Here is a 22633-nt window from a genome sequence, read left to right as displayed (position 1 = left end):
TCAATCAAGGAGAAAAAATTGGCATGGTTCGGACAACTAACCCGGATGGACAATAATAGACAGGTAAAAAGAGTGTGGGACGCCAAACCAATAGGGAAGAACAGAAGAGGAAGACCCATTAAAGAATGGAACAGTGACATCTCGCAGATACTGCAGACTAAGGGTAAGACTTGGCAGGAAGCAACACAGATGGCATCCAATAGGAAGGAATGGAGAAAGTTCGTTAAGAGCTAGGACACCTCAGAAGACTGTCAAATATTGTTATTTAATTAATTGTATTTAAACGGCCCAACACCGAAAGGTACAAATGGGTCTACTGATTAAGTAAGTAAGTAAACCTACCCTACCATGTACCAAGACTATTACGAACCTAATCGAACAATCAAAGTTAGGGAAGGGAAAAAACAACTTTTCACGCCCAAGGGTCATTCAGGGTGACTAACCACTGACTAAGTAGACCACGGGAAAAGGGGTATTATTACCTAGGAAAAAAACAGAGGTAACAAAGCTAGACCTTATGTTCTTCCTAAACTATACCACATAACTTTAAAGCATATTAGTATACTGTAAATAAGTACAATCAAATACTGCTACTACTTATTATACTTACCAAAAAATAGTGTCAGAAGGGTATTGGAAATCTAAACTGTACTTACCTGAAAAAAAAACTAGAATTATTAATGGATATAACATTTTTTGTGTCTGTAGTAATACATTTCGTATATTTTTTCTTGTACAAAGATCTTTATTAGAATGATGATGGTGATTCAAGATGCTGTTTTCTGAGGTAATACAAAACAAACTACCTCAATAAAACCAAGAATTATGGCATAAAAAGTTAAATAAAAATAAAAAATAAAAGGAATGACATGAAAATATAACACACAATACCAAAAAGCTAAAAGAAAAAATTACAACAAACAGTATTAGTCAAAAAGGATTATTGTCAATATGTTTCGCAATAGTTGCATTGGCTTTTGGCTACGTTATAAAATGGCGTATGACCGTTCAATATTCAACAGCGAAAAAAAAACTATAACTTAGTCGACTTTAGATTTTATAGAAAAGGCTTGAAAAGATATATTAATTTTTCTAGTTTTTCACGTTTAGTTGAATAGATCAATTTATTTTCTAGTTTTTCACATTTTGTTAAATGTTGACAGATATATTGGTTATGTATTGACTAAAAGAATAAATTAACATATAAGCCTTTTGGGAAAATGTACTGGGAGACACAAGAGCTTTTCAATAATGCATTACTTGTCATATGATCTCATTTCAAATAATTTAAAAAAACGACGCCTATCCGCCATTTTTTTTTTAATTACATCATTTAAACATTAATATAAACTATGAGCAACTGCCTTTTTATTAACTACCCAAACGTTTTTTAACAACTTTTATAAGTAAAACTTCTGTTAACAGACACCTCTCCACAACGGAAACCTCTGCTGAATGGACAGTTTTTAGGAAACCGAACATTTCATATGTGGGTAAATAGGAAGACACCTCCGAACAACGGACCCTCTTCACAACGACTCCGGACAAAATTTTCCTTCAGTTTTTTTAAAAAATTAATGTAGTTTTACCTGCCAACAACAGACAGTCAGGTAAAAGCGATTAAAAAATTACAATTGGGGCTCCGAAAATCCAAATATGTACCGGGTGGTCCAATAAGCCGATTTCTCGGCTATATATCAGAAACTATTCATGTTATAACTTTAGGAGAAAAAAAATCGTTAGACCAGGTTTTTGTGAAATATGCCCAATTATACCAAGTGTTAAATAAGTAAACTAGAAAGAGGCCTAAATTCCGCACAAAGTTGTTCAAGTACTTTTTTTATGTTTTCAAATAAAGGGTGGGGGAGAGTGGAAAAATATTTGTGGATAAAAACCTATAACTTTGGTTTGGATCAAAGGATTTTAACGAAATTAGTGTCATTAGAAAGAGTGTGGATGATTTAATTTACATCTACTATAAAACAATTGTATTTAGTTTTAATTGTCATGGGTAGAGGGTACTTTCGAATAGAAAAAATTAAAATTCGTTTTTCTTCAAATTGTTTAATGGAAACACCTATTTATTGTAAATTATAATGGAACTGGAATAAATTCGTAACAAACTGGCGCAAACCGCGTGTTGATAGCTTTTGTCGAACTCGAGATATGAATAAAAACGCATAAACATAAGTAAGTATAATATTGACTCACCTTTTATTATAACTTCAAATTAAATATGTGAAAGAGCATACAAATATCTCGATCATTAAAACTTAATATCCAATTAAATGTTCAAATTGTTTTTCATCATTGTCCACAGAAAGATGTAATCTTTCGCGCGTAGACATAACAGCTGCTTCAATCTCAGCTGTTAATATACTATTAATTGCGTTTATAATGCGCTGTTTCATGTCGTCTCGAGTGGTTGGTCGAGTTTGGTACACTAAGTCCTTCAATCTTCCACACAGATAAAAGTCCAGACATGTTAAGTGTGGAGATCTAGCTGGCCATGAAAATATACTTCCCCTTCCAATCCATTTATTTCTGGAAAAATCTCTCTATTTTCATCTGGAAAAGTGCGCAGGACACCCGTCATGTTGTAATATCATATCTCTTCTTGTTTGTAAGGAAATATCTTCCATTAAAACAGGCAACTCATTTTCCAGAAAATCCAAATATGTTTCGCCATTTAAAGTTCTATCAAAGAAATATGGACCTACGATCTTTCCATCAACTATACCACACAAAACATTAAGACTCCATCTACCTTGAATCTGCACTTCATGTATCCAGTGCGGATTTTCTTCAGCCCAATAATGCATATTATGCAGATTAACACCACCCGCACTATTAAACGTAGCCTGGTCTGTCCACAAAATCTTTGACATGATGCGGTTGTTCTTCTAGCAGACGTAACATCCAATTGCAGTAATCCAGCCTTGCATTAATATCTCTGTCATGTAAAGTTAGGTGGAGAACTACATGATAAGGATGCAGTCTAAAAAACAACAATTTTTTTCTGAAAAAGAAACCACTATATTTACTAAAACTCAAAAAATCTTGAAAAATCCACAATTTTTTCACAAGATAAATCGTGCATAAGTATTTTTAAGAAACGGATAAAAGGATAAAAGCGCCGTGTTGCCGTTTTTATCAGAATATTAAAATAACAGTTTAATCTAAAATTTAAAGGGTATTCCAAGTTTCTGACCTAAACGTTCACTTTATAATATGAAAAACCAACCTGTGATGTTTTAAAATCCTTGGAAAAGTAGTTTTGAGTGAGATTTGCCGACTACTTATATGTGGATTCTGTTAAATTAAAGCAAGAACATTGATTGAATTATCTTCGGTCATACCTCTACTACGTCGTTTAAAACAAGGACGATGAAAACTACCAGTTTCTCTTAATCTTCTTGCTTTTCTTTCAAATACTTCTTTGTCATAATGTCTCCTGTCAGGATATCTTACAGAATATACACGTGAGGCAATAGCGGCATTTTGGTGACATTTGAAATAAACTCCAATCATATCATACAATTCTGCATTTGATATACTCATCACGAATTATTAATACTGATAATTAATTACTAATAATACCAATATTAATATCTATTAAAAAAAGTGCACTCTTCAATTCGAATTATAATATAACACTTCTTAACAATGTTTTGACTGCTGTCAATAAATAAACAATATGAACTCCCCGTCAAATTCATTGTCGTAGCCTACTTATTTTTAATCATATGAAATAACCGACGGGAACCGTAGTACTTGATGTCCATAACTTGATACAATTTGGTCAACTATATAAACTGTTGGTTTTTCATTACGTTTCTAAATTTACAGTAACTCTGATTTGAAGGCGTATTCCGGAAAATTGATATTATTTTTAACTAACCAATTTTTTATCCTCGGTACGTTCCACGACTGTTTTGGTTGTTTCTTTAAAATCTCCGAATGGTAAGGTACATTATCGAAAACTATAATTGATTCACTCAGACTAGGTAACAGTTTCTCCTCAAGCCATTTAACAAACATATCTGCATTCATGTTTTCATGGTAATCAGCAGATTTTGATTTTGAAGAAAAAATCAAATCTGCGTTTTCTCTAAAGCATTCTTTTCCTCCTGCATGAAGAATGATGTGTCTTTTGCCTTCGCTATCTGTGTGTTTTATTGATTTTATGTTGTCGTCTTGCCAAATTCTTTTAATTCCACCCTTTACAAATATCCATGTCACATCTAAGTATACGAATGTTGCATTTTCAGATTTAAGTCTAGTATATTCTCTAAAAAATTTAATTTTTTTGTGAACCACACTACTCATTTCGCATAAAAATAACCTATTATTTTCTTTTTTGATTTTAAATCCTAAATCTCCCAATACTTTCCAAAGGCTAGTCTTCTTAATTTCAGAAACTTGTCTTTTCCTTATTTTGGCCAGTAAAGTATCTAAACTAACATGTTGATTGTTTTCACGAATTTTATACAAAATATTGCGAGTTTCAATTTTTTCTACATCAAATGCTCCTAGAATGTTTACGAGCTGTTTTCTTGTATTCTTGATCTTACTCAGTTATAGTAAGATCTTCTTGAAAATCTCTGACAGTCTTCGTTACAGTTTTTAGCTTACTTTCACTTATCCTGAGTGCGTCACATACCGCGTTGATTTATATATAATAATGACTTTAAAGGTCCACCATTGTCTCTTTCCATGGTAAAGTATTTATGCACATTTGCAATTAATTCATCAATATCCAACTTATGTCTAGGCATGATGGTCACTTAAAACTACACGTTCATAACGATTGCCAACGCGTTAATTTGGATTGTGGCGTTCCAGTAGGTGCAGTTTTTTAAAAAACGATAGTAATGGAGAAGAAGTTGTGGAAAATCTGAAGCTACAAGACCTGGAAGATGATTTGCCATCGACAACCTTTTGCGAAAGTCATGGAGTTGAAAATTGTTTGAACTACCTAGAGATTAATGCAGCTTTACTGAAGAAAAATCCTGAAGTAAACCTAGCTAGTTGTGTTAATGATTTTAAAGAAAACCAACAGGTGTCCAATGTTTCCGACAATAAGAGTGACGATGAACTAGAACTTACTACAACACTGTAAGTAAGTTAAATGATGCTTACCTAAAATTAAGAGAATTAAAATTATTTTTTATATATAAAGGTGATGCAAGAGTAAGTCAAAAAATATCTGATGTAATTCTAAATGTTGACTCAGAAATTGTGAAAAATAATGTTCAAAACAAAAAATAAATCAAAATTGATGATTTTTTTAAGAAGTAATACCTACCTTTTTACATTAGTATTTTATTTGTGTATATGCTTACGCAAATATGTATGAAAATGTATAATTAAAGATCAAGCAAATCGAAACCTCTTTTTTATTTCAATTGATTAAGCGATAACTCTACACAACGGACAATTATTTTCCCACGTTGGTGTCCGTTATGGAGAAGTTTCATTGTAGTTTAGAAAATAGTTGGAGAGGAAACTTTAGGCCTACATTTTATATTTAACAAAGCATTAAATTGATAAAATTGATGATAATAATGAATTCTTAGAAAAAAAGAATAAATTTAGAATAAAAAATTTCCAAAAGATACGCAACGTTTATCTTTACAAGAAAAAAATAGATTTCCTGTGATATTTTCTATTTTTACATACTGACAAAGAAAATTTGTGACTAACGATACTTTTATATTTCACTTAAACGCAGGGTGACAACGTTAATGCCTTGGATTGCAAACATGACAAGCATTCAATAAGGAACTATAGTACATTGATAAATAGAATGCTGACATTAAATGGGTCAGTACAATACTCTCGAGGCAGAGAGAGTCTTTTAATAGAATTTATAGACCAGGAATCATAAACTAAAATCATCAACAGTTTAAATTGAAATATTAAATATGGAACTTTGTGCCATTTATTTGATAATTTTAAAAAACAAACAAACAAGCAGACGTTGTTTCACAAAATTATAACATCGTCTAGTTCCAATGTTCAATTTCTTTTAATTATTGAATTAATTACAGTTGCCAATAAATTTAGTAAAACAAGTTTGTGAGAAAATACAATTTTTTTGCATTTAAGCAATTAAATTAGGCACATATTTTAGCTAAACAAGTTTATAAAATCTCAAAATTTTATAGGAAGATTTCTTGTTTTTTCTACCACTTGTTTTCTTGATCGACGCATTCCCAATTGTCCAATGTAAAACATTGTACCATATTGATGAATAAAACAACCCGACGACGACGATCGATTAGTAAAAAGTTGATTAAATAATACGCCTGAGAATATTAACAAAATATGTGCTTACATCTAACAGTTTGACAAGAACTAACATAACCTAAAAATCAAAATTTTTCCCTTTTCAAATCTTTAATATTACATTAGTTCAGGAGCTTACTCTAACACATATCTAGTGAACAATATTATGAAGAATTAAACTTAGAGCACCAATACACAATAAGCTAGAAGCTAGAAAATGCTAAATTGATTTCCTTCGAAACAGATTTGTTAGGTTTGTGTGATTTGGAAGGCATCGCAAAGTTTCCCCCCCTTGTCAAACACTGGAACTGGGAAAGTATTTACTACCACCCTGTTTTTGAGAAAATTATGGCCCGCGATAGATTTTTAGGGATTTTAAAAATGCTACTATTCGTAGACCATACTGATGTTAATACTGAGAATCGTCTTTACAAGATTCGGACTGTTTTGGACGCAGTTCTAAAAAATATACAAAACTGTCTATATCCTAATAGAGAGCTCTCCATTGATGAGGCCATGATCTGGTGGCGTGGCGTCTCATCTTTCGACCATATATAGCCAGTAAACGTCACAAGTATGGAATTAAACTATACGAACTCACTACACACTATGGATATATTAAATATTATTGTATATACCGGAAGAGGTACCTTGAAAACGGTAGATATTATCAAAGAGTTGACAAAGGATTATTTCGGAAAAGGTCATGTTTTATACATGGATAATTTCTACAACGGCGTAGAATTGGCGGAAACCCTATTCAAGGAGAAAACACAAGTTGTTGGAACTCTACGAGAAGACAGAACTGGAAACCCAGTTACAGGACACGTTAAAAAAGAAGCTAAAGAAAGGAGATGCTGCATGGAAACGTAAAGGGCCCGTATTGGCTACTAAATAAAAAGATAAGCGTGGTGTCAGAATGATCAGCGCAAAGCACAAGCACGTTATGACTGAGGTTGTTTGTGAACGAGGTGCTACGAAAATTAAACCCGATTGTGTGCTTAACTACAATAAGCACATGTCTGGGATAGATCGAGTAGACCAGATGTCATATTACTCGGTACCAAGAAAAACACTTCGGTGGTATAGAAAATTTTTTTTCCATGCATTACACATATGCATTTGGAACAGCTTTTACATCTACAAGAGAGCATCGAATAAGAAAACTTCTTTTGACGTGACAACGTCTTAAATTAGGTTGTGGCTCGGAGTCATTTAAGAAAAAGTGTAACGCCCGCTCACGTCTGTTACAGTGAGTCACCGAACGAGAGAGAGGCCCGCCGGACCGGCGAATGCCTTGCGTCTCTCTCCCACTCAAACATGATCGGTCTGCTGCGCGCGGCACTAGAGAATTAGGCGCGTTGAATCGCTAAAGTTGAAAATCGTTGAAAGTATCGTCAGCTGTGTCTGTAGTGAAAATGTGGAGTGCTTACAGTGTCCTATTTTAGGGGGAACCACCAGTATCAGATATAATTTTAGGAAATTACCTAGGGACCTATATTCTTTTATAATATTGCTATGGATTTATCCATTTAATATTGAGCAATGATTGTAAACATTCTTTATAGTTTAAACTTCAATGAAAATTATTAACTGTGTCTAAAGACATATATGATATGAGGTATTTTACCCAAGAGTATTAAGTATAATGAATATACATAAAAACATAATTTTGTTTTCTTAGGATTTAACATTTTGTCAGCACATTATCTCAAATTCACACTTAAATCAATATGTTTTTACTATTAGGTCTGTTGAATGTTTGTTCTTTACACAAAATTTAGTCTATACTTCATATTTATTAAAGGCGGTAAAATATACATTACAATTCAGTTGTTTATAAACCACTTTCAAAGCATAAAGAACCTTTTAAGCTTTGTTTATATTATTTTGTGTATATTAATTGAGTTAATTGGAGTAGCCCACTTTGATACAAAAATACAGTCAATTTATGGATATTTCAAGGTGACAATCTAAAAAAAGCTGATTTCCTCCCATGCATTTTATTAGAAACACTTGAAATTTAAAAAAAATTTAAAAATCTTAAGATGTAAGACCTTAATCGTGAGATCGTGAGATTTGTCTTCAATTCGTGAGTAGATTCGTCATTTACAACAACTACAACAATAAAGGTAAATAATTGTACACTAATATTTCATTATCGTAAACTATGATTGATTGATTAATTGTTAGATTTAATAATTTAATAATATTCATATCAATAAATATTCTACCGAGAAAAAGACGTTGTCACGTAAAATCTTCGCCCGTAAAACCGACTTTACAGGCAACCGATTTTTTTTTTGCAATTTCGTGAGAGCATAGTAATGGACATTATCGACAATAACAATTGCCGGTATAAGCAATCCCCCACTTACTGACCAACGGCTTCGGGCGGATGAGTTGGTAAGTGGTAGGGCACTCTTTTGTCCTGAGGTTGTGAAATCGGCCTCGAAGGCGGATGAACCAAAGATTTGATCAACGGTATCAGGATGGGGAATCACAGGTAGGACAAACACTCCATTAAAGATCCACAGCAATACGCCCTAGTCAATCAATCATGGCAATGCTCAATACTAAAATAAATTCCGGAGTAAGTTCTCCGATCGGGTCTCCGGGGAGGACAGTTTTGAGTTTACCAAAAGATAATAAATTGAAGTGCAGAAAGAATGTCAAAACTTTATACAAAGCAGGAAAATCCACAATACACTATAGGGGATGAAGAGAATGCAGATTGAAATCATGGGAATAGCAGAAATGAGATGGCCAGATTCTGGAGAAATACAAATTTCACTGGTGGGAGTATTTCGAGTCAAACTCAAAACAGTGCAGAAAAGAAAAGCACAATCATACGACCTACGTATGCTGAAAGACCTTGATACAAGGATCCAAGCCACGTTAAACGAGCAAGTGACTGTAATTAGAGACGAATCAAAAGAAGAACAAACGATCAAACATATTACAGAAATAGTCAAAATGTAAAGGATAAACGTTTAAAGACAGATAGATTAATGAAGAAAAAATCATGGATGACAAATGAGATTCTGAAACTAATGGACGAGAGAAGAGAAGCCAAAAATGACCCAGACAAATATAAAACCATAAATATATTAACAAGAACGAAAATCAGAGAAGCGAAAGAAAAAGAAGCAAGGGAAAGATGCGAAGAAACTGAGACTCTGCAGTCAAAGTACGATAGTCACAATGTACATAGGAAAGTTAAAGAACTCACAGGGGGACTAAGACAAAGGCAGAAAGGAAATATAACTGATTCTGACGGAAACTTCATCTTGGACAAACAGAGTAAAATAAGAACGTGAAAAGAATACCTAGAAAAACTATTTGAAGACCAAACAGATAACACCTTTGAGCTAGAAGAAGAGGTAAATGATGGACCCAGAATATTACAGCAGGAATTTTATACCGCAATAACACAGTTAAAGGATGGTAAAGCAGCAGGCCCTGATAATATACAAGCAGAACTACTCAAACTAATGGACAACGAATCAATAGCAATAATCGCAAAGATATTCAACAACATATACACCTCTGGAGAAATACCAACATAATGGCTGAAATCTGAGTTTATTGCACTTGAAGATTACCGTACTATAAGCCTTATGAATCATCTCACAAAATTGTCCCTAAAGATAATTCATAAGAGAATCTACAAGCTGTGTGGAAGTCAAATTTCTCCCAACCAGTTCGGGTTCACAAATGCTGTTGGGACTAGAGAGGCTTTGTTCTCAGTACAAGTCTTATTCCAGAGATGCAGAGACGTCAACTGTGACGTATACGCATGTCTGGTTGATTACGAGAAAGCGTTTGATCGAGTACAGCACGCCAAGATGATGCAAATACTAAAAGAAACAGGAATTAACAATCAAGATCTGAAAATAATTAGAAATCTTTACTGGAATCAGACAGCAACAGCAAATCTCAGAGTTGAAGGTGAACACACTGACTATGTGAAAATCATCCGTGGAGTGAGGCAAGGCTGTATTTTGTCTCCTCTAATCTTCAATCTGTACTCTGAGAGAATATTTATCGAACATTTGCACGAAACTGAAAAAGGTATTCTACTAAATGGTTACCGGCTAAACAACATCAGATATGCAGATGGCACCATAGTATTTGCGGACAACTTAGAAGTTCTTATGAACAAAATCACGTATTATGGTCAACAATGTGGACTCAATATAAACGTTAAGAAGACAAAGCTTATGATAATTAGCAAGAAAATGATAACAGAAGGTCAACTCTACGTCAACCAATCCCCTATAGAAAGAGTGACGCACTATAACTACCTCGGCACCATAATAAATGAAGAATGGACCAACAACCAGGAAATTAGAGTACGTATCGGAAAAGCTAGATCCACCTTCAATCGGATGGGGGCCTCCTTCAAGAGTCAAAACCTCTCTCTTGATACAAAAGTAAGAATGCTGCGATGCTACGTCTTCTCTGTCCTTTTTTATGGTGTTGAATCGTGGACCTTGAACAAAGATATGTGCAGAAAACTGGAAGCATTTGAGATGTGGCTATATCGGAGAATGCTTAAGATCCCATGGACTGACCGAGTCACAAATGAGGAGGAGAAAAATGAATAAGAACCAAGAGGTACTGACCACCATCAAATCTCGAAAGTTACAGTTCTTCGGACATATTATGCGAAATGAATCCAGATATGCTCTCCTTCAAGCCATCCTGCAAGGAAAAATATTTGGAAAACGAGGTCCAGGAAGAAGAAGAACATCTTGGTTAAAGAACCTCAGAATCTAAGTTATGTACTGAGTGTTTTTATTTATTTATTTTTTAATAACGGATTGATTACTGCTTTCGCTGCTTCTCCTGCCCCAATTTCGCCCCCTGAGTGTTTTTATAAGATTTATTAAAATAAATTGGGCAAGATATAACAATGAGCTTTGATCTTTTGGAATAATAGAAAACATAAATTTGTAAAAGTGTAATATGTGAGGATTTGATATTAAAATTGGTTTTTAAGCAAGTTAAGGGTTATTATGGTAGAAACGTGAAAAAGGGTACTACTCTTAGGCAGAATCCGGTGAAGATAAATAAGGTTATGAGAAGTGATATTATATTTGAAATTAAATTGGATATAGATAAATATTATATAATTATGTATAGGCTATTTGGTTTGGGATTAAGTAAATAAACAACGATTCAACTGACTAACTATAACTCAATATTTATTGGGTTAATGCTTTAGGTGGGTAGCGCCAACTGATAACTCAAAAATCCTTGAAAATAGACAGATTTAAATTTTATCATGTGACGGGTAGCTCTTTTAGACAACAGTCTCAGTTAAACCCAGATTTAATTTAAATAAAAATATATTCGAAATAAATACCAACATAAAATTAGATCTTAAGTGATATGTACAATAAAAATTGAATGGATTCTTTCTTTTCTTATTTAGCTTAATTACTTGCATCTCTGATGACTGGAGTGGGTGAATACTTGATGATTTTTTTTCGTGCAACAACCTGATCAAATAAGTACTGGTGTAAAAAAAATGTAAAAAAATGAATTTTATGATTGATAGGATATATGTTCCGGACAGGAAAATAAGTAAGTATTCAAAGGTTATTAATTTTGCTTCTATTTTATATGTTCCTAAAATAATAAAATATGAATATAAACAAACTGCACCCTGATTTTGTTATTAATTCCACTATAAATTATAAGAAAACCCAGGGAAAACGCTTAATGCTATCCTGTTATAGTAAGTATTTGTTTAAACTTTTTTCTTTTATTTTTGGTATTACGGTATTGTTACGAACATGCATTCGAAGTGGCCCATGTAACGGTTGCATCTCGAAAGCGCCGAGAACTTTCGCCAAATGTATCGAGCGCGGGAGAGGTCGACTCGTCAAACAACGAATTAGAGGTGGGAATACTCAAGATGATTCTAGAACAATAGTTTTGGTATGTATATGTAACGCTGTTATGAGTAGAGTTTAGTTGTTAAGATATTATCGAACTGTAAACTTATAAATAAATATATTTATAAAAATTCGAAGCGCTCGTTTTATTTAATCTTGCTGCAGTGGTGTCAGGTGTGGGGTTTGGTGTTAAAAATAAATTCAGCAGTGACTTTTGAAATTTTGAAAAGTATTGTTCGTCGGGAACATCCGCGTCATTAGGTAGTGATATTTGTAAAAACAAGAACATTTAAAAAATACGTGTGTGCCTGACCAAAGATGCTGCTAGTACAACTTTTAGTAAAACTGTTGCGTGAGCAACTAGAAGAACGCCATGAAGACTGCAGCGGGTCCAAGAAGATCCTCCAAGAACGACTGAAGAATGTTCTTAACAAGAATGGAGATGACCCAGAGACATTCCATTTTCAATCAACAGAAGAAGCAGTTTTAATGAAGATAGAAGAGAACTTGCCCAACAACACATCCAGTTAGCCAGTGACAGAATGAAAGATCAATATGATTCTCGATGCAAGAATGAAAGCTATGAAGTAGGTGCTCTTGATTGGCTTTATAATCCACAACGTCGTCGAGGCTTGTCTCCTAAATTGCAAAGACAATGGGAAGGTCCGTATGAAATTAAAAAGAGAATAAATGACGTAATATACCGAATTAAGAAGTTACCGAAAGGTAAACCAAAAGTAGTTCACATAAATCGTCTTGCACCTTATGCTGGCTCAAATGAAACAGAAGAAGCACGAACCCTTCAACATGAGATCAAAGATGACCAGCGACCAAGCTTTAATGAATTTATGTCAAATTATGCCGAGAGAAAGAGTGCTAGATTCGGCGTTACCACAGAAGTTCAGCAGGATCTTTTTAGTGTTCCGCATAACGTCTCTCTAGCCCCCTGTGTTGCCTAAGATCTTGAGATGACTAAAGGAATCTCATCCGTATTTTATAAGAAATTCGGTCGTTTGGACGAGTTAAAAAACCAGCAGCCTAAAGTTGGAAGAGTACTGAGATTAGAAGATGGTTCTCGATCTTTGCTGTATATGGTAACAAGGAAGTTGCATACAGGCAGGGCAACCTACGAGGATATATGGCGTGCTCTAACTAATTTGAAGAAAATTGTGTGCAATTATGAAATCAAGAATTTGGCCTTACCCAAGATAGGCCATGCACTAGAAAATCTGGACTGGAAGATTGTCAGAAGCATACTTGAAGTAATCTTCCGAGAAACCGGCGTACAAATTACTGTGTGTTGTATTAACCCGAAGAGATCGTGTCCTTCAAAGTCTGTAGATTGTTATTTCTTCTTGAGGGGTTCATGGAGAGCTGGAGAGTCCTGTAGATTCCGCCATCCTGGGCCTACATATAGAGTTGCTGATCGGGACGCTCAGATCTAAGAGGGGAGCAGTGTTACGAACATGCATTCGGCCCATGTAACGGTTGCATCTCGAAAGCGCAGAGAATTTTCGACAAATGTATCGAGCGCGGGAGAGGTCGACTCGTCAAACAACGAATTAGAGGTGGGAATACTCAAGATGATTCTAGAACAATACTTTTGGTATATATATGTAACGCTGTTATGAGTAGAGTTTAGTTGTTAAGATACTGTCGAACTGTAAACTTATAAATAAATATATTTATATAAATTCGAACCGCTCGTTTTTTTAATCTCGCTACAGTATATTTAGGTGATATACAATTCTTAATAAAGTTTATTTATTGTAGAATTAAGCCATTCCGCATGTTTTTTACTTTATTAGTGAAGAGTAGTTGACTTTTACATAATCTTGTAAATATCTTTTACTCGACTAACATATCATGAATAATTCTGAATAGGTCTATAATTCTGGTCTCTATTTCAATTTAATCATACGCTTGATGAATGATAAATAAGCTCCGGATGACGAGAATTTAAGCAGTTATGGCTAATTGCAAATGTTTTTTTTGTCTGCTTTGGTCTTCTTCTAGGACGAACATATGTAGGTCACTTGGGAAAAGGCATATGGTTTTAAATATTTTAAGATTAAAATTACAGCTATATTACAGCATTAAATAACATCTGAAATTTATAAATATTACAACCCGACGAGTTCACGGAACACGAAAGAATAATGATGTAGCTTTAACTACTTTTTGTGTTTGCCACTTCAAGAGAAAAGATCGCATGAAAAAAGTGTACTGCACTAAAACCAATATAGCTTGTTGTATGGTGGTGGTGACAAAGGGCACAAAGGGAGTTTTATTGTCGTTTATTGTATGAGGAACAATATCTCCCAATTTAAACCTGTAAAGAATATTATAGAAATATGCCTTGAGAGTTAAGGATAATTTCACCGTTGTTCACCTATGTAACCAACATATTGAACTGAGTTTATTAGTCTAATTTATTTACTTTATTTATTATAAAAATGTTCTAACACTTCGTTTATTAAAGTCTTTATTTATACAATATTACAGTAATTTATTTTACACTATAATTATATAATTTATTTACAACATTTACTACAATTTATATTCCCGACAATACGCGCGCTACATTTCAAAACTCGACTCGATATTATTATTCAGACTAACTCACACAATGAAACATCCTCTATATATATTTATCAACCGTTGTTCTGGAGTCCCTTCGAAGCGGATGGATGTTGACCTGTGCTGACCCCTTAACTCTCTCGAACGACATGGAAAGAAGACCGGTTTTATCGTAGGGGAAACTACTAGAAAATTCTTATTAGAAAAACATGTTTACAGTTTAGGCATGAGTCATGTTTATCGTAACAATATCTCTGAAGTATGGATTTATTACATTTAGGTAAAATTACATTATTCCTTATTCCTAGTTTGATGGGTATGATTGTTAAAGTTTATTATTATATTTTTGTCATGTATATGTATAAGGATTTTGTATACTCGGTTCGCTATCTCCAGTCCGAACTGTCTAGTGAATTTAGTAATTATTTTTTTGCGAAGTTAGTTACTTTTTGACAGACTCGAAGTGGCTGGAAATTACTATACAACCAAGCACACGTACTTATAGCCAATATTAATAGTAAACAAACTAAATAGTATATAAATTAGAACTTTACAAATTACCGACAATCAATATTTATTTGTTTGCACCATATATAATAAATAGTTATGTTAAATTATAACAACTAAAATATATATTTTAAATATATACTACCCAAAATGTTATGGGTTTAGTATACACTTCCACTATTTAGAATAATTCTGCTTTTTTCAAAGAAAGAAGTCTGCAATAGTAGTATACTTGAGCTATTAATACGGAGAAGTAGGAATTGTTGTGTTGTAGGTTTCCGACAATGAATCTGTCAAAATATGCCCTAGCTAAGCGAATGGAGTATAACAGAATAATTTACGTATAGTTTAAAATTGGCTCGCTAGAATATCTTAACTTTTTCTCATAAATAATTCTAGTTAGCTACTTCTGAATAATATTCATAGAATGCAAGAAATTATTTCGTATTCCATCCCATCCTAAAAGGCCATAGGTAAGTTGAGATTGTATAAGTAAGTACATAATAAAGAATTCATAAATGAGTTATTCCTAAAAATTGTTTTAAAAATTTGAATCTTGATAGAAGCTCTCTTAATTTAACTACCATATTATTTGTTTGACTCTTCCATCGTAAATGTTTATCAATTAATATACCTATAACCTATTAATATACCTTATAGATATTTAATCTTGTGTGTATATGGAATTTCATTTTTTGCATCGACTTTTAATGAGCCAAGATTTGGGAGGTTACTTATATACGATGTAAATGACATATATTTAGTTTTATCTACATTTAAGGTTAGCTTATTAAACTAAAACTACTTCAGACTTATAGCAAAATCTGTTTCGGCTTGTTGTTTTAAATTATTCCACGTATTTGCATCATCATAGAAAATAGCTGTGTCATCTGCTAAGCTTATTATGTTACCTGTAATATTCAATCTGAATAGATCATTAATGTAGATATTGAATAGAATTGGTCCTAAGACTGTTCCTTGTGGGACTCCATAGAATATTATTCTTCCCTTACTAATTTCTCCATCTATATAAACATGTTGTTGCCTGTTTAGAAGATAACTTTCTAGTAAATTATATGCAAGCCCTCTAATACCATATTTTTTAAGTTCATTTAGCAATATTTTATGTGAAACAGTATCAAATGCCTTTAATAAATCTACAAATATACAAAGAACTGGTCATGCATTATCAAGAGCGTTGTAGATAAATTGCATTTTAGTGGATTTTCCTTCTTGAAAGCCATACTGACATTCAGACAGTATATTGGATTTTTTAATTATATAATTATTTAAAAGTCTTATTTAATTATTTTTTCTAATCTTTTGCCTATGTTTGAGATTAGGGTGATACGTCTATAATTTGGACAATATACTTCTTCGACAGATTTGAATAGCGGTTTAATAGTTCTAGTTTTTAACATATCTAGAAAAATGCCTAAATTAACACATATATTTATTATGTATGTTAAGGGTTTTGAAATCGTCTTCGTTATTCCTTTTAAAGTTTCAGATCTAATATTATCCTGTCCTGGCGACTTTTTATTTTTTAAAGATTTTATAATTTCTTCAACCTCATTTTTACTCGTTGGAAATAGGTAGGGGAGACCGGGGTTTGTTGACTTATTTTTTCAATAATTAATTTTTACTGATTTATTATTTGCACACTGTTAAATTCAAGTATGTAAGCTGGTTCTATACTCTTTCGTATACATGTAGAAAAAAGTCGTAGAAGAAAAAAAAAGAAGTAGAAGAACTTCTACAAAGTAGTTCTTTATAGAAGAAAGTTTCAAGCAAATTTTGACTGCCTTGCAAAATAAGTCAAAGAGCCCCGGGTACGGGTTCAGTTGACTAACGGCCTAGGGTAAGTTGACTCAATATTTTGTTAGTGATATCACAAGGGTAGTAATAGTGACACAATCCAAAGACAAATGCAGATTCAATTTTTAATGTTAATTTTGACCATTGACATTAAGAAAATCTAACATTTAAAAACGAAACTTAAAACCATCATCTGAATCACAATTGATGCATATAAAAAAAGTGGTATTAATTTTGTTCGTGCATTTAATATGAGCCCATCTAGTGCGATGTAGGGTCATGAAGAACCATCTCTAATTTTCGTGTTTTTGATGTCTTTCTTTTGATTGCATGTTTTTCTTTTATCGAAGTATTGGTTAAAACAGTAGTTTGTCTCTTTTTCCGTGATTTTTGCAGACAAATTGTCGTTGACATCTGGGAAATGTTCTAGATCGGCGGATTCTCCATGATTGCAGCTTGCTCCACTGTTGAAATGTTCCTGTTTTTTTCGGTAGCGTTTTCTTCCTAATTTGCTGGTATAGGCCTGTCTGTCACATATGATGGCAAGAAGTCACTCTCTGTGAAGATACCCTCATTCAGATGATATATCCCTTTTTACTGAACCCATCCATTATATTGGTTGGCGTAGCAGCTTTTGCAGCTTAATTTTACAATGTCATGAACATCATATATGGAAATTGCCTTACCTGGATTGTTTACCATCCAGTTATCCATAGCTGAACTGTAGTATATTTTTAGGGGTCCGTAAACACTCCTATCTAGAGGCTGCAATTTATGCGAGCAATGCGGAGGAAACTGTTACTCAGTTTTATTTACAAATATCTAACGCCTCGACATAAAGGTGAGATTCAAGGTTGTGGAGCAGCAAAAGTATAGGGCGCTCCTTAAAACATCTTGTGTGAAACAGAAAATGCTTGACAAATTTTATAAAATGTTGTTTGTTTATTCATCGTGATGGATTTGCATCTCCTAGGCATCCGACAGGCGAATCTGTAATAAAGTGGTCCCTGTAGTTTACCTTCTGGGAAATCAAGAATGGGGGAACAGTATTACCACTTGCTGAAACTGCAACAGTGAGAGGTACATGGGTTCCTCTTTCTGCGGACGTGAGTTTGCCTATTTGTTTGAAGCCACGTCGTGCCACTATTCTATCTGGCTTCTTAACAGTTGCGATACCCGTCTCGTCAACATTTCAAATATCCAATGCTTGCAAATTCACACGCTTGCAAAATAAAGACGAGTAACGCTTTAGTTAGATTTAAATTTGGAGAAACATATGTGCAATATAACAGTTGCTAATAGTCTCCAAATGCCTCGATATCACTATCAACTTATAAATCCGTTGTAAAATACCAACTTACTTCACAAATTTTGAAATTTGTGTACATGATGGGGTTTGTCGACTAAGTTAATAGACCCCGGTACGGCTTAGTCGACAAGCCTCATACGTCACCCTATCAATCCGAGGGCCGTATGATAGACATCCGTTAACGTGAATATGAATAAATCACGTCAAATCATAGTCAATGTATGTTACTTCTCAAAAATATTGAGTGAAATTTGTGGCAAACGACTTTATAGATAATAATGCGAAAATGTTGAGAAAGTATTTATTTACCAAGAATGTTTCTAGATTTCTCATTTTCACCGACACAAAACACAAGCGACCATAACAGCGATATTATAAAATGGAGGCGCAAGAAGAGACAGTTCAGATATCGTGTTTACAGATGACATTATTTATTTCAAATATATTTTCTCGAAATTCAGTTGGTTCAGAAATCATTTCTGCATATCGATTACCCAAATCGGTATACTAGTCTACAAATTCATTTGATATGTCTGTTTTATTAGTTAGTATTTCATCATTTTATATATTTATCAGTCTCATGTCTATTTTTAAAGTTGTTTTTCCACAGAGCTTATTTACACATCTCCATAAGTTTTACTACATTATTTTTATATATTTTGTACCTGTTCTGTAAATTTTTATCATCGGGATGAGTTTTTAATGAGTTTAATAAATTATTTTTTTCATTTATTGATTTAAGTAACGGTAGTGTTATCCACTGTTTTTTATATTTTTCTTTTTGTTTGATTTTTATTTTGTTAGTATTTAAATTTATATAATTTTGTAGTTTTGTAATTACCCATTCCATGTTTTTATTAACACCTCTTTTAGAGTAAACATAGAAACAATTTTTTTGTTTCAAATTTGACTTTAGATTTTGTAATTGATAAAATACTTAACAGTTTGGATTGCGTGCCATTTATACATATATGTTGTTAAAATTATTAGTACTGGGTGCTATGGGTGAATGATCAGTAATATCATGATATCTTCGAAAGATATATGTAATATTATTCTCAAAATTTGAAGAACATTTAACAAATAAATGATCCACACAAGTTATTACTTGCTGAACGTGTATATTCGTTTATATTATGATATAAATCCATATTGACTGATACTTTTATACTCCTCTACGAATTCTTCATATCACTCGAAAAGTTTAATACTTATATCACCTACAAAAATATGAACACCGGATCTATTGATATTATTTAAGAAATACATTAAATTATTATTAAATGTTATTGGACAAGTACTGGGTGATCTATACAGAGCGGTTAAAATAATCTTCTTTTTGTAAAGTAAAATTTATAATTCAATTAGTTTAAAAAAAAAATTATTTCAAATTTTTAGTAAAAGGTATAAATAAAATACCCAAACGGGCTATATCACAAATACAGAACGTTTTCGAAATGTAAATTCCATCATCAGGGTAACAAAGTGTACATGCTATGAGCCACTAAAATATATGGATGAAAACCCTTTAAATGTTATAAATTTACAAAAATATGTTACATTATACACTCGCGATCATAAAATCCGGGTCACTTTGAAAATTTCAAGTTTTTTGAATATTTTTGCATCTGGTGCAGTAATAACCTTTTTTTTAAGCTAATGTATTTTTTATTTGTCATCAATGTTTGTGACTTACGAAAGAAAAAATGAAAAATGCACAACGTGGTAAAACATCAGTGGAATTTCAATGACTAATATCGTGTATTGCCTCCCCTTGCTCTAATAACCTCTTGCAGACGACGGGGCATATTCTCAATTTTTCTCCGGATTACATGTTGAGGTATGTTATTCCACTCTCTCACTAACAGATCCTTAAGCTCCTGTGCGTTGTTAGGAGGAGGTGTATGGGTTTGAATACGTTTTTTCAAATCATCCCAGAGATGTTTGATGGGATTCAGGTTCGGAGACCTAGCTGGCCAGGGTAACCACGTAATTCTAACCTCGTCCAAGTATTGCATACTGATCCTGGCAACGTACGGTCGCGCGTTGTCCTGCATAAAAACGGCGTCTTCTCCAATCCCTGCCATGGTGGGCATAACATGTTCTTCCAGAATCTCCGTAATGTACCTTCGTGCAGTTAAGGACCCATTTTCGATGAAGGGTAATTCTGTGCGGAAGTCGGAAGATACACCTCCCCAAGCCATGGCCGAGCCTCCACCAAATGGCATTCTTGGAGCAATGCAAGCTTGTGAAAATCGTTCACTGGTTCTCCTCTAAACTCTTACACGTCCATTAGATCCAGTTAGGCAGAAAAGGGATTCATCTGAGTATAACACTTTGCTCCAATCATTAATTCCCCAATGCGCGTATTTTCGAGCAAAAGCTAGTCGTGCAACTCGATGCGCCCGGACCTGTCCGGAAGTGGCGGTCCTGTAGCCATTACCCGAGAAGATAGTCCAGAAGAACGAAGTCTTCTTTTGACTATTGCAACGCTAACATTGCAATTTCGTACTTCCTGTAGGCAATTTCGATGCATAACCGCAGTTGAGGTCCGGTTTCGTGAAGCCTGAAACACAAGAAAACGGTCATCTCGTGCCGCGGTCGTTCTTCTTCGTCCAGAGCCAGGTCGTCTGGTTAGCAAACTTGTCTCCTGAAAGCGTTGAAGCACTCGTTGAACCGTAGAAAGGCTTACGCCAACAGTTCTTGCGACTTGCTGTTGAATGTGACCGTCTTCCACAAACGCAACAATGCGTGCCGTTTCAACAACAGTCAAGGCATTTTTGGCAAAAAATAAACAATAATAAATACTAATAATGGCGCTAATAAACACTAATGGAGGCAATAATAAACGTTTGTTTGTTGCGTTTGAACAGAAAGTCGAAGCACAAATGAGATTTAAAACAAGCGGCAGTTACAGGTACCGTTCATTTTGGGAAGTGTGCAGTTTTTTGCGCAATCAGCATTATTGGAATTCTTTGTTACAAAGGAAACCGCTAAGCTGACAACAATTCTCAAAAACATGCATTAGTTTCTATTTGTGTTATTATTATTTACGATAAAGCTGGTTAAAAATGAAATAACGGCGATTTTCAAGGTGACCCGGATTTTATGATCGCGAGTGTATGATATTAAAAATTAGGATGTTTAAGTTACCGTTGGAATTGATAACATGGCAATGTATGGCTCTACATCGGTTACTTCTGGAGTATGGAGCCATACGTTGCCATGTTACCAATTCCAACGGTAACTTAAACATCCTAATTTTTAATAACATATAATGTAACATATTTGTAAATTTATAACATTTACAGGGTTTTCACCCATATATTTTAGTGGCTCATAGCATGTACACTTTGTTACACTGATGATGGAATTTACATTCCGAAAACGTTCTCTATTTCTGATATAGCCCGTTTGGGTATTTTATTTATACCTTTTACTAAAAATTTGAAATAAAATTTTCTTGTGATACATAGTATACAGCCAGCTACAGGAACTTAATTTCCTAGTGGATTTCAATTAGTTTTGTTATTGTTATATCTATTATTTTATACAGTAGACTCCCTCTATAACGAGAACTGAAATGGCAGACTAATTACCTCGTTATAAGCGGATCTCGTTATATCCAACAACAATAATATTGTGCATACATATGAATATGTAGTTTTCTAAAACATTAACTTTCTATAGTGAAGCCATTCGGAGCAATATAAGATGCTAATAGATATTGTTTGAATGGCGTTTTTAAAACAAAGTTGTTTACTTTTATTGTCAATGAAATGCATTAAAACAAAAAAGAGTTGTTTACTTTTACTGTCAATGATATATGTTAAAACAAAAAAATCTGTATTCTGTAAATATGTTTAAAGCGTATAAAGTTATTTTGTCATTTTTGACTGCTTTAAATTGTCCAGTATTCTATCTATCATATTTTCTAAAGATGTGAAACAGTTTTATGCTTCTTAATTTGCGTTTTGTCCTTGGATAAAGTTTCTGACAACCTTTAAAACACTTTCCACATCTTGTCTATTAGGACCCATATTATTAGGTGTGAATGGTCAACCCAATACAATGACACTTGTGAATCATAAATTTTACATTTCCGACTAAGAATCAGAAATTGTAAGAAGTTCATTGCGGGCGGCCCGCAGTTAAAAAGGATATTTATTTATAGCTACGGCCGGGCCAAAACGTAAAAAACACGTTTTGCAATCTTATTTTC

The 22633-nt window shown here is 33.5% G+C and overlaps 1 protein-coding gene across 5 annotated transcripts in view; it reads right to left on the bottom strand.

Annotated features, from left to right (window-relative positions):
- The window catches only part of LOC140441291 (uncharacterized), a 345941-nt gene that overhangs the window by 227444 nt on the left and 95864 nt on the right, over positions 1–22633 (bottom strand). The window contains exon 2 of one of the 5 annotated variants that reach the window (XM_072531916.1): positions 611–656. The exons of the other annotated variants lie outside the window; for them this stretch is intronic. Coding sequence (XP_072388017.1) covers positions 611–656 — 46 coding nt within the window. The remainder of the gene's footprint in view (positions 1–610; positions 657–22633) is intronic. 5 annotated transcript variants of the gene reach the window in all.

This window comes from Diabrotica undecimpunctata, chromosome 5 (genome assembly GCF_040954645.1).
Source record: "Diabrotica undecimpunctata isolate CICGRU chromosome 5, icDiaUnde3, whole genome shotgun sequence".
Taxonomy (NCBI): Eukaryota; Metazoa; Arthropoda; class Insecta; order Coleoptera; family Chrysomelidae; genus Diabrotica; species Diabrotica undecimpunctata.
Note: the sequence above shows the minus strand (reverse complement) of the source record. Positions and strands in the feature narration are given on the sequence as shown.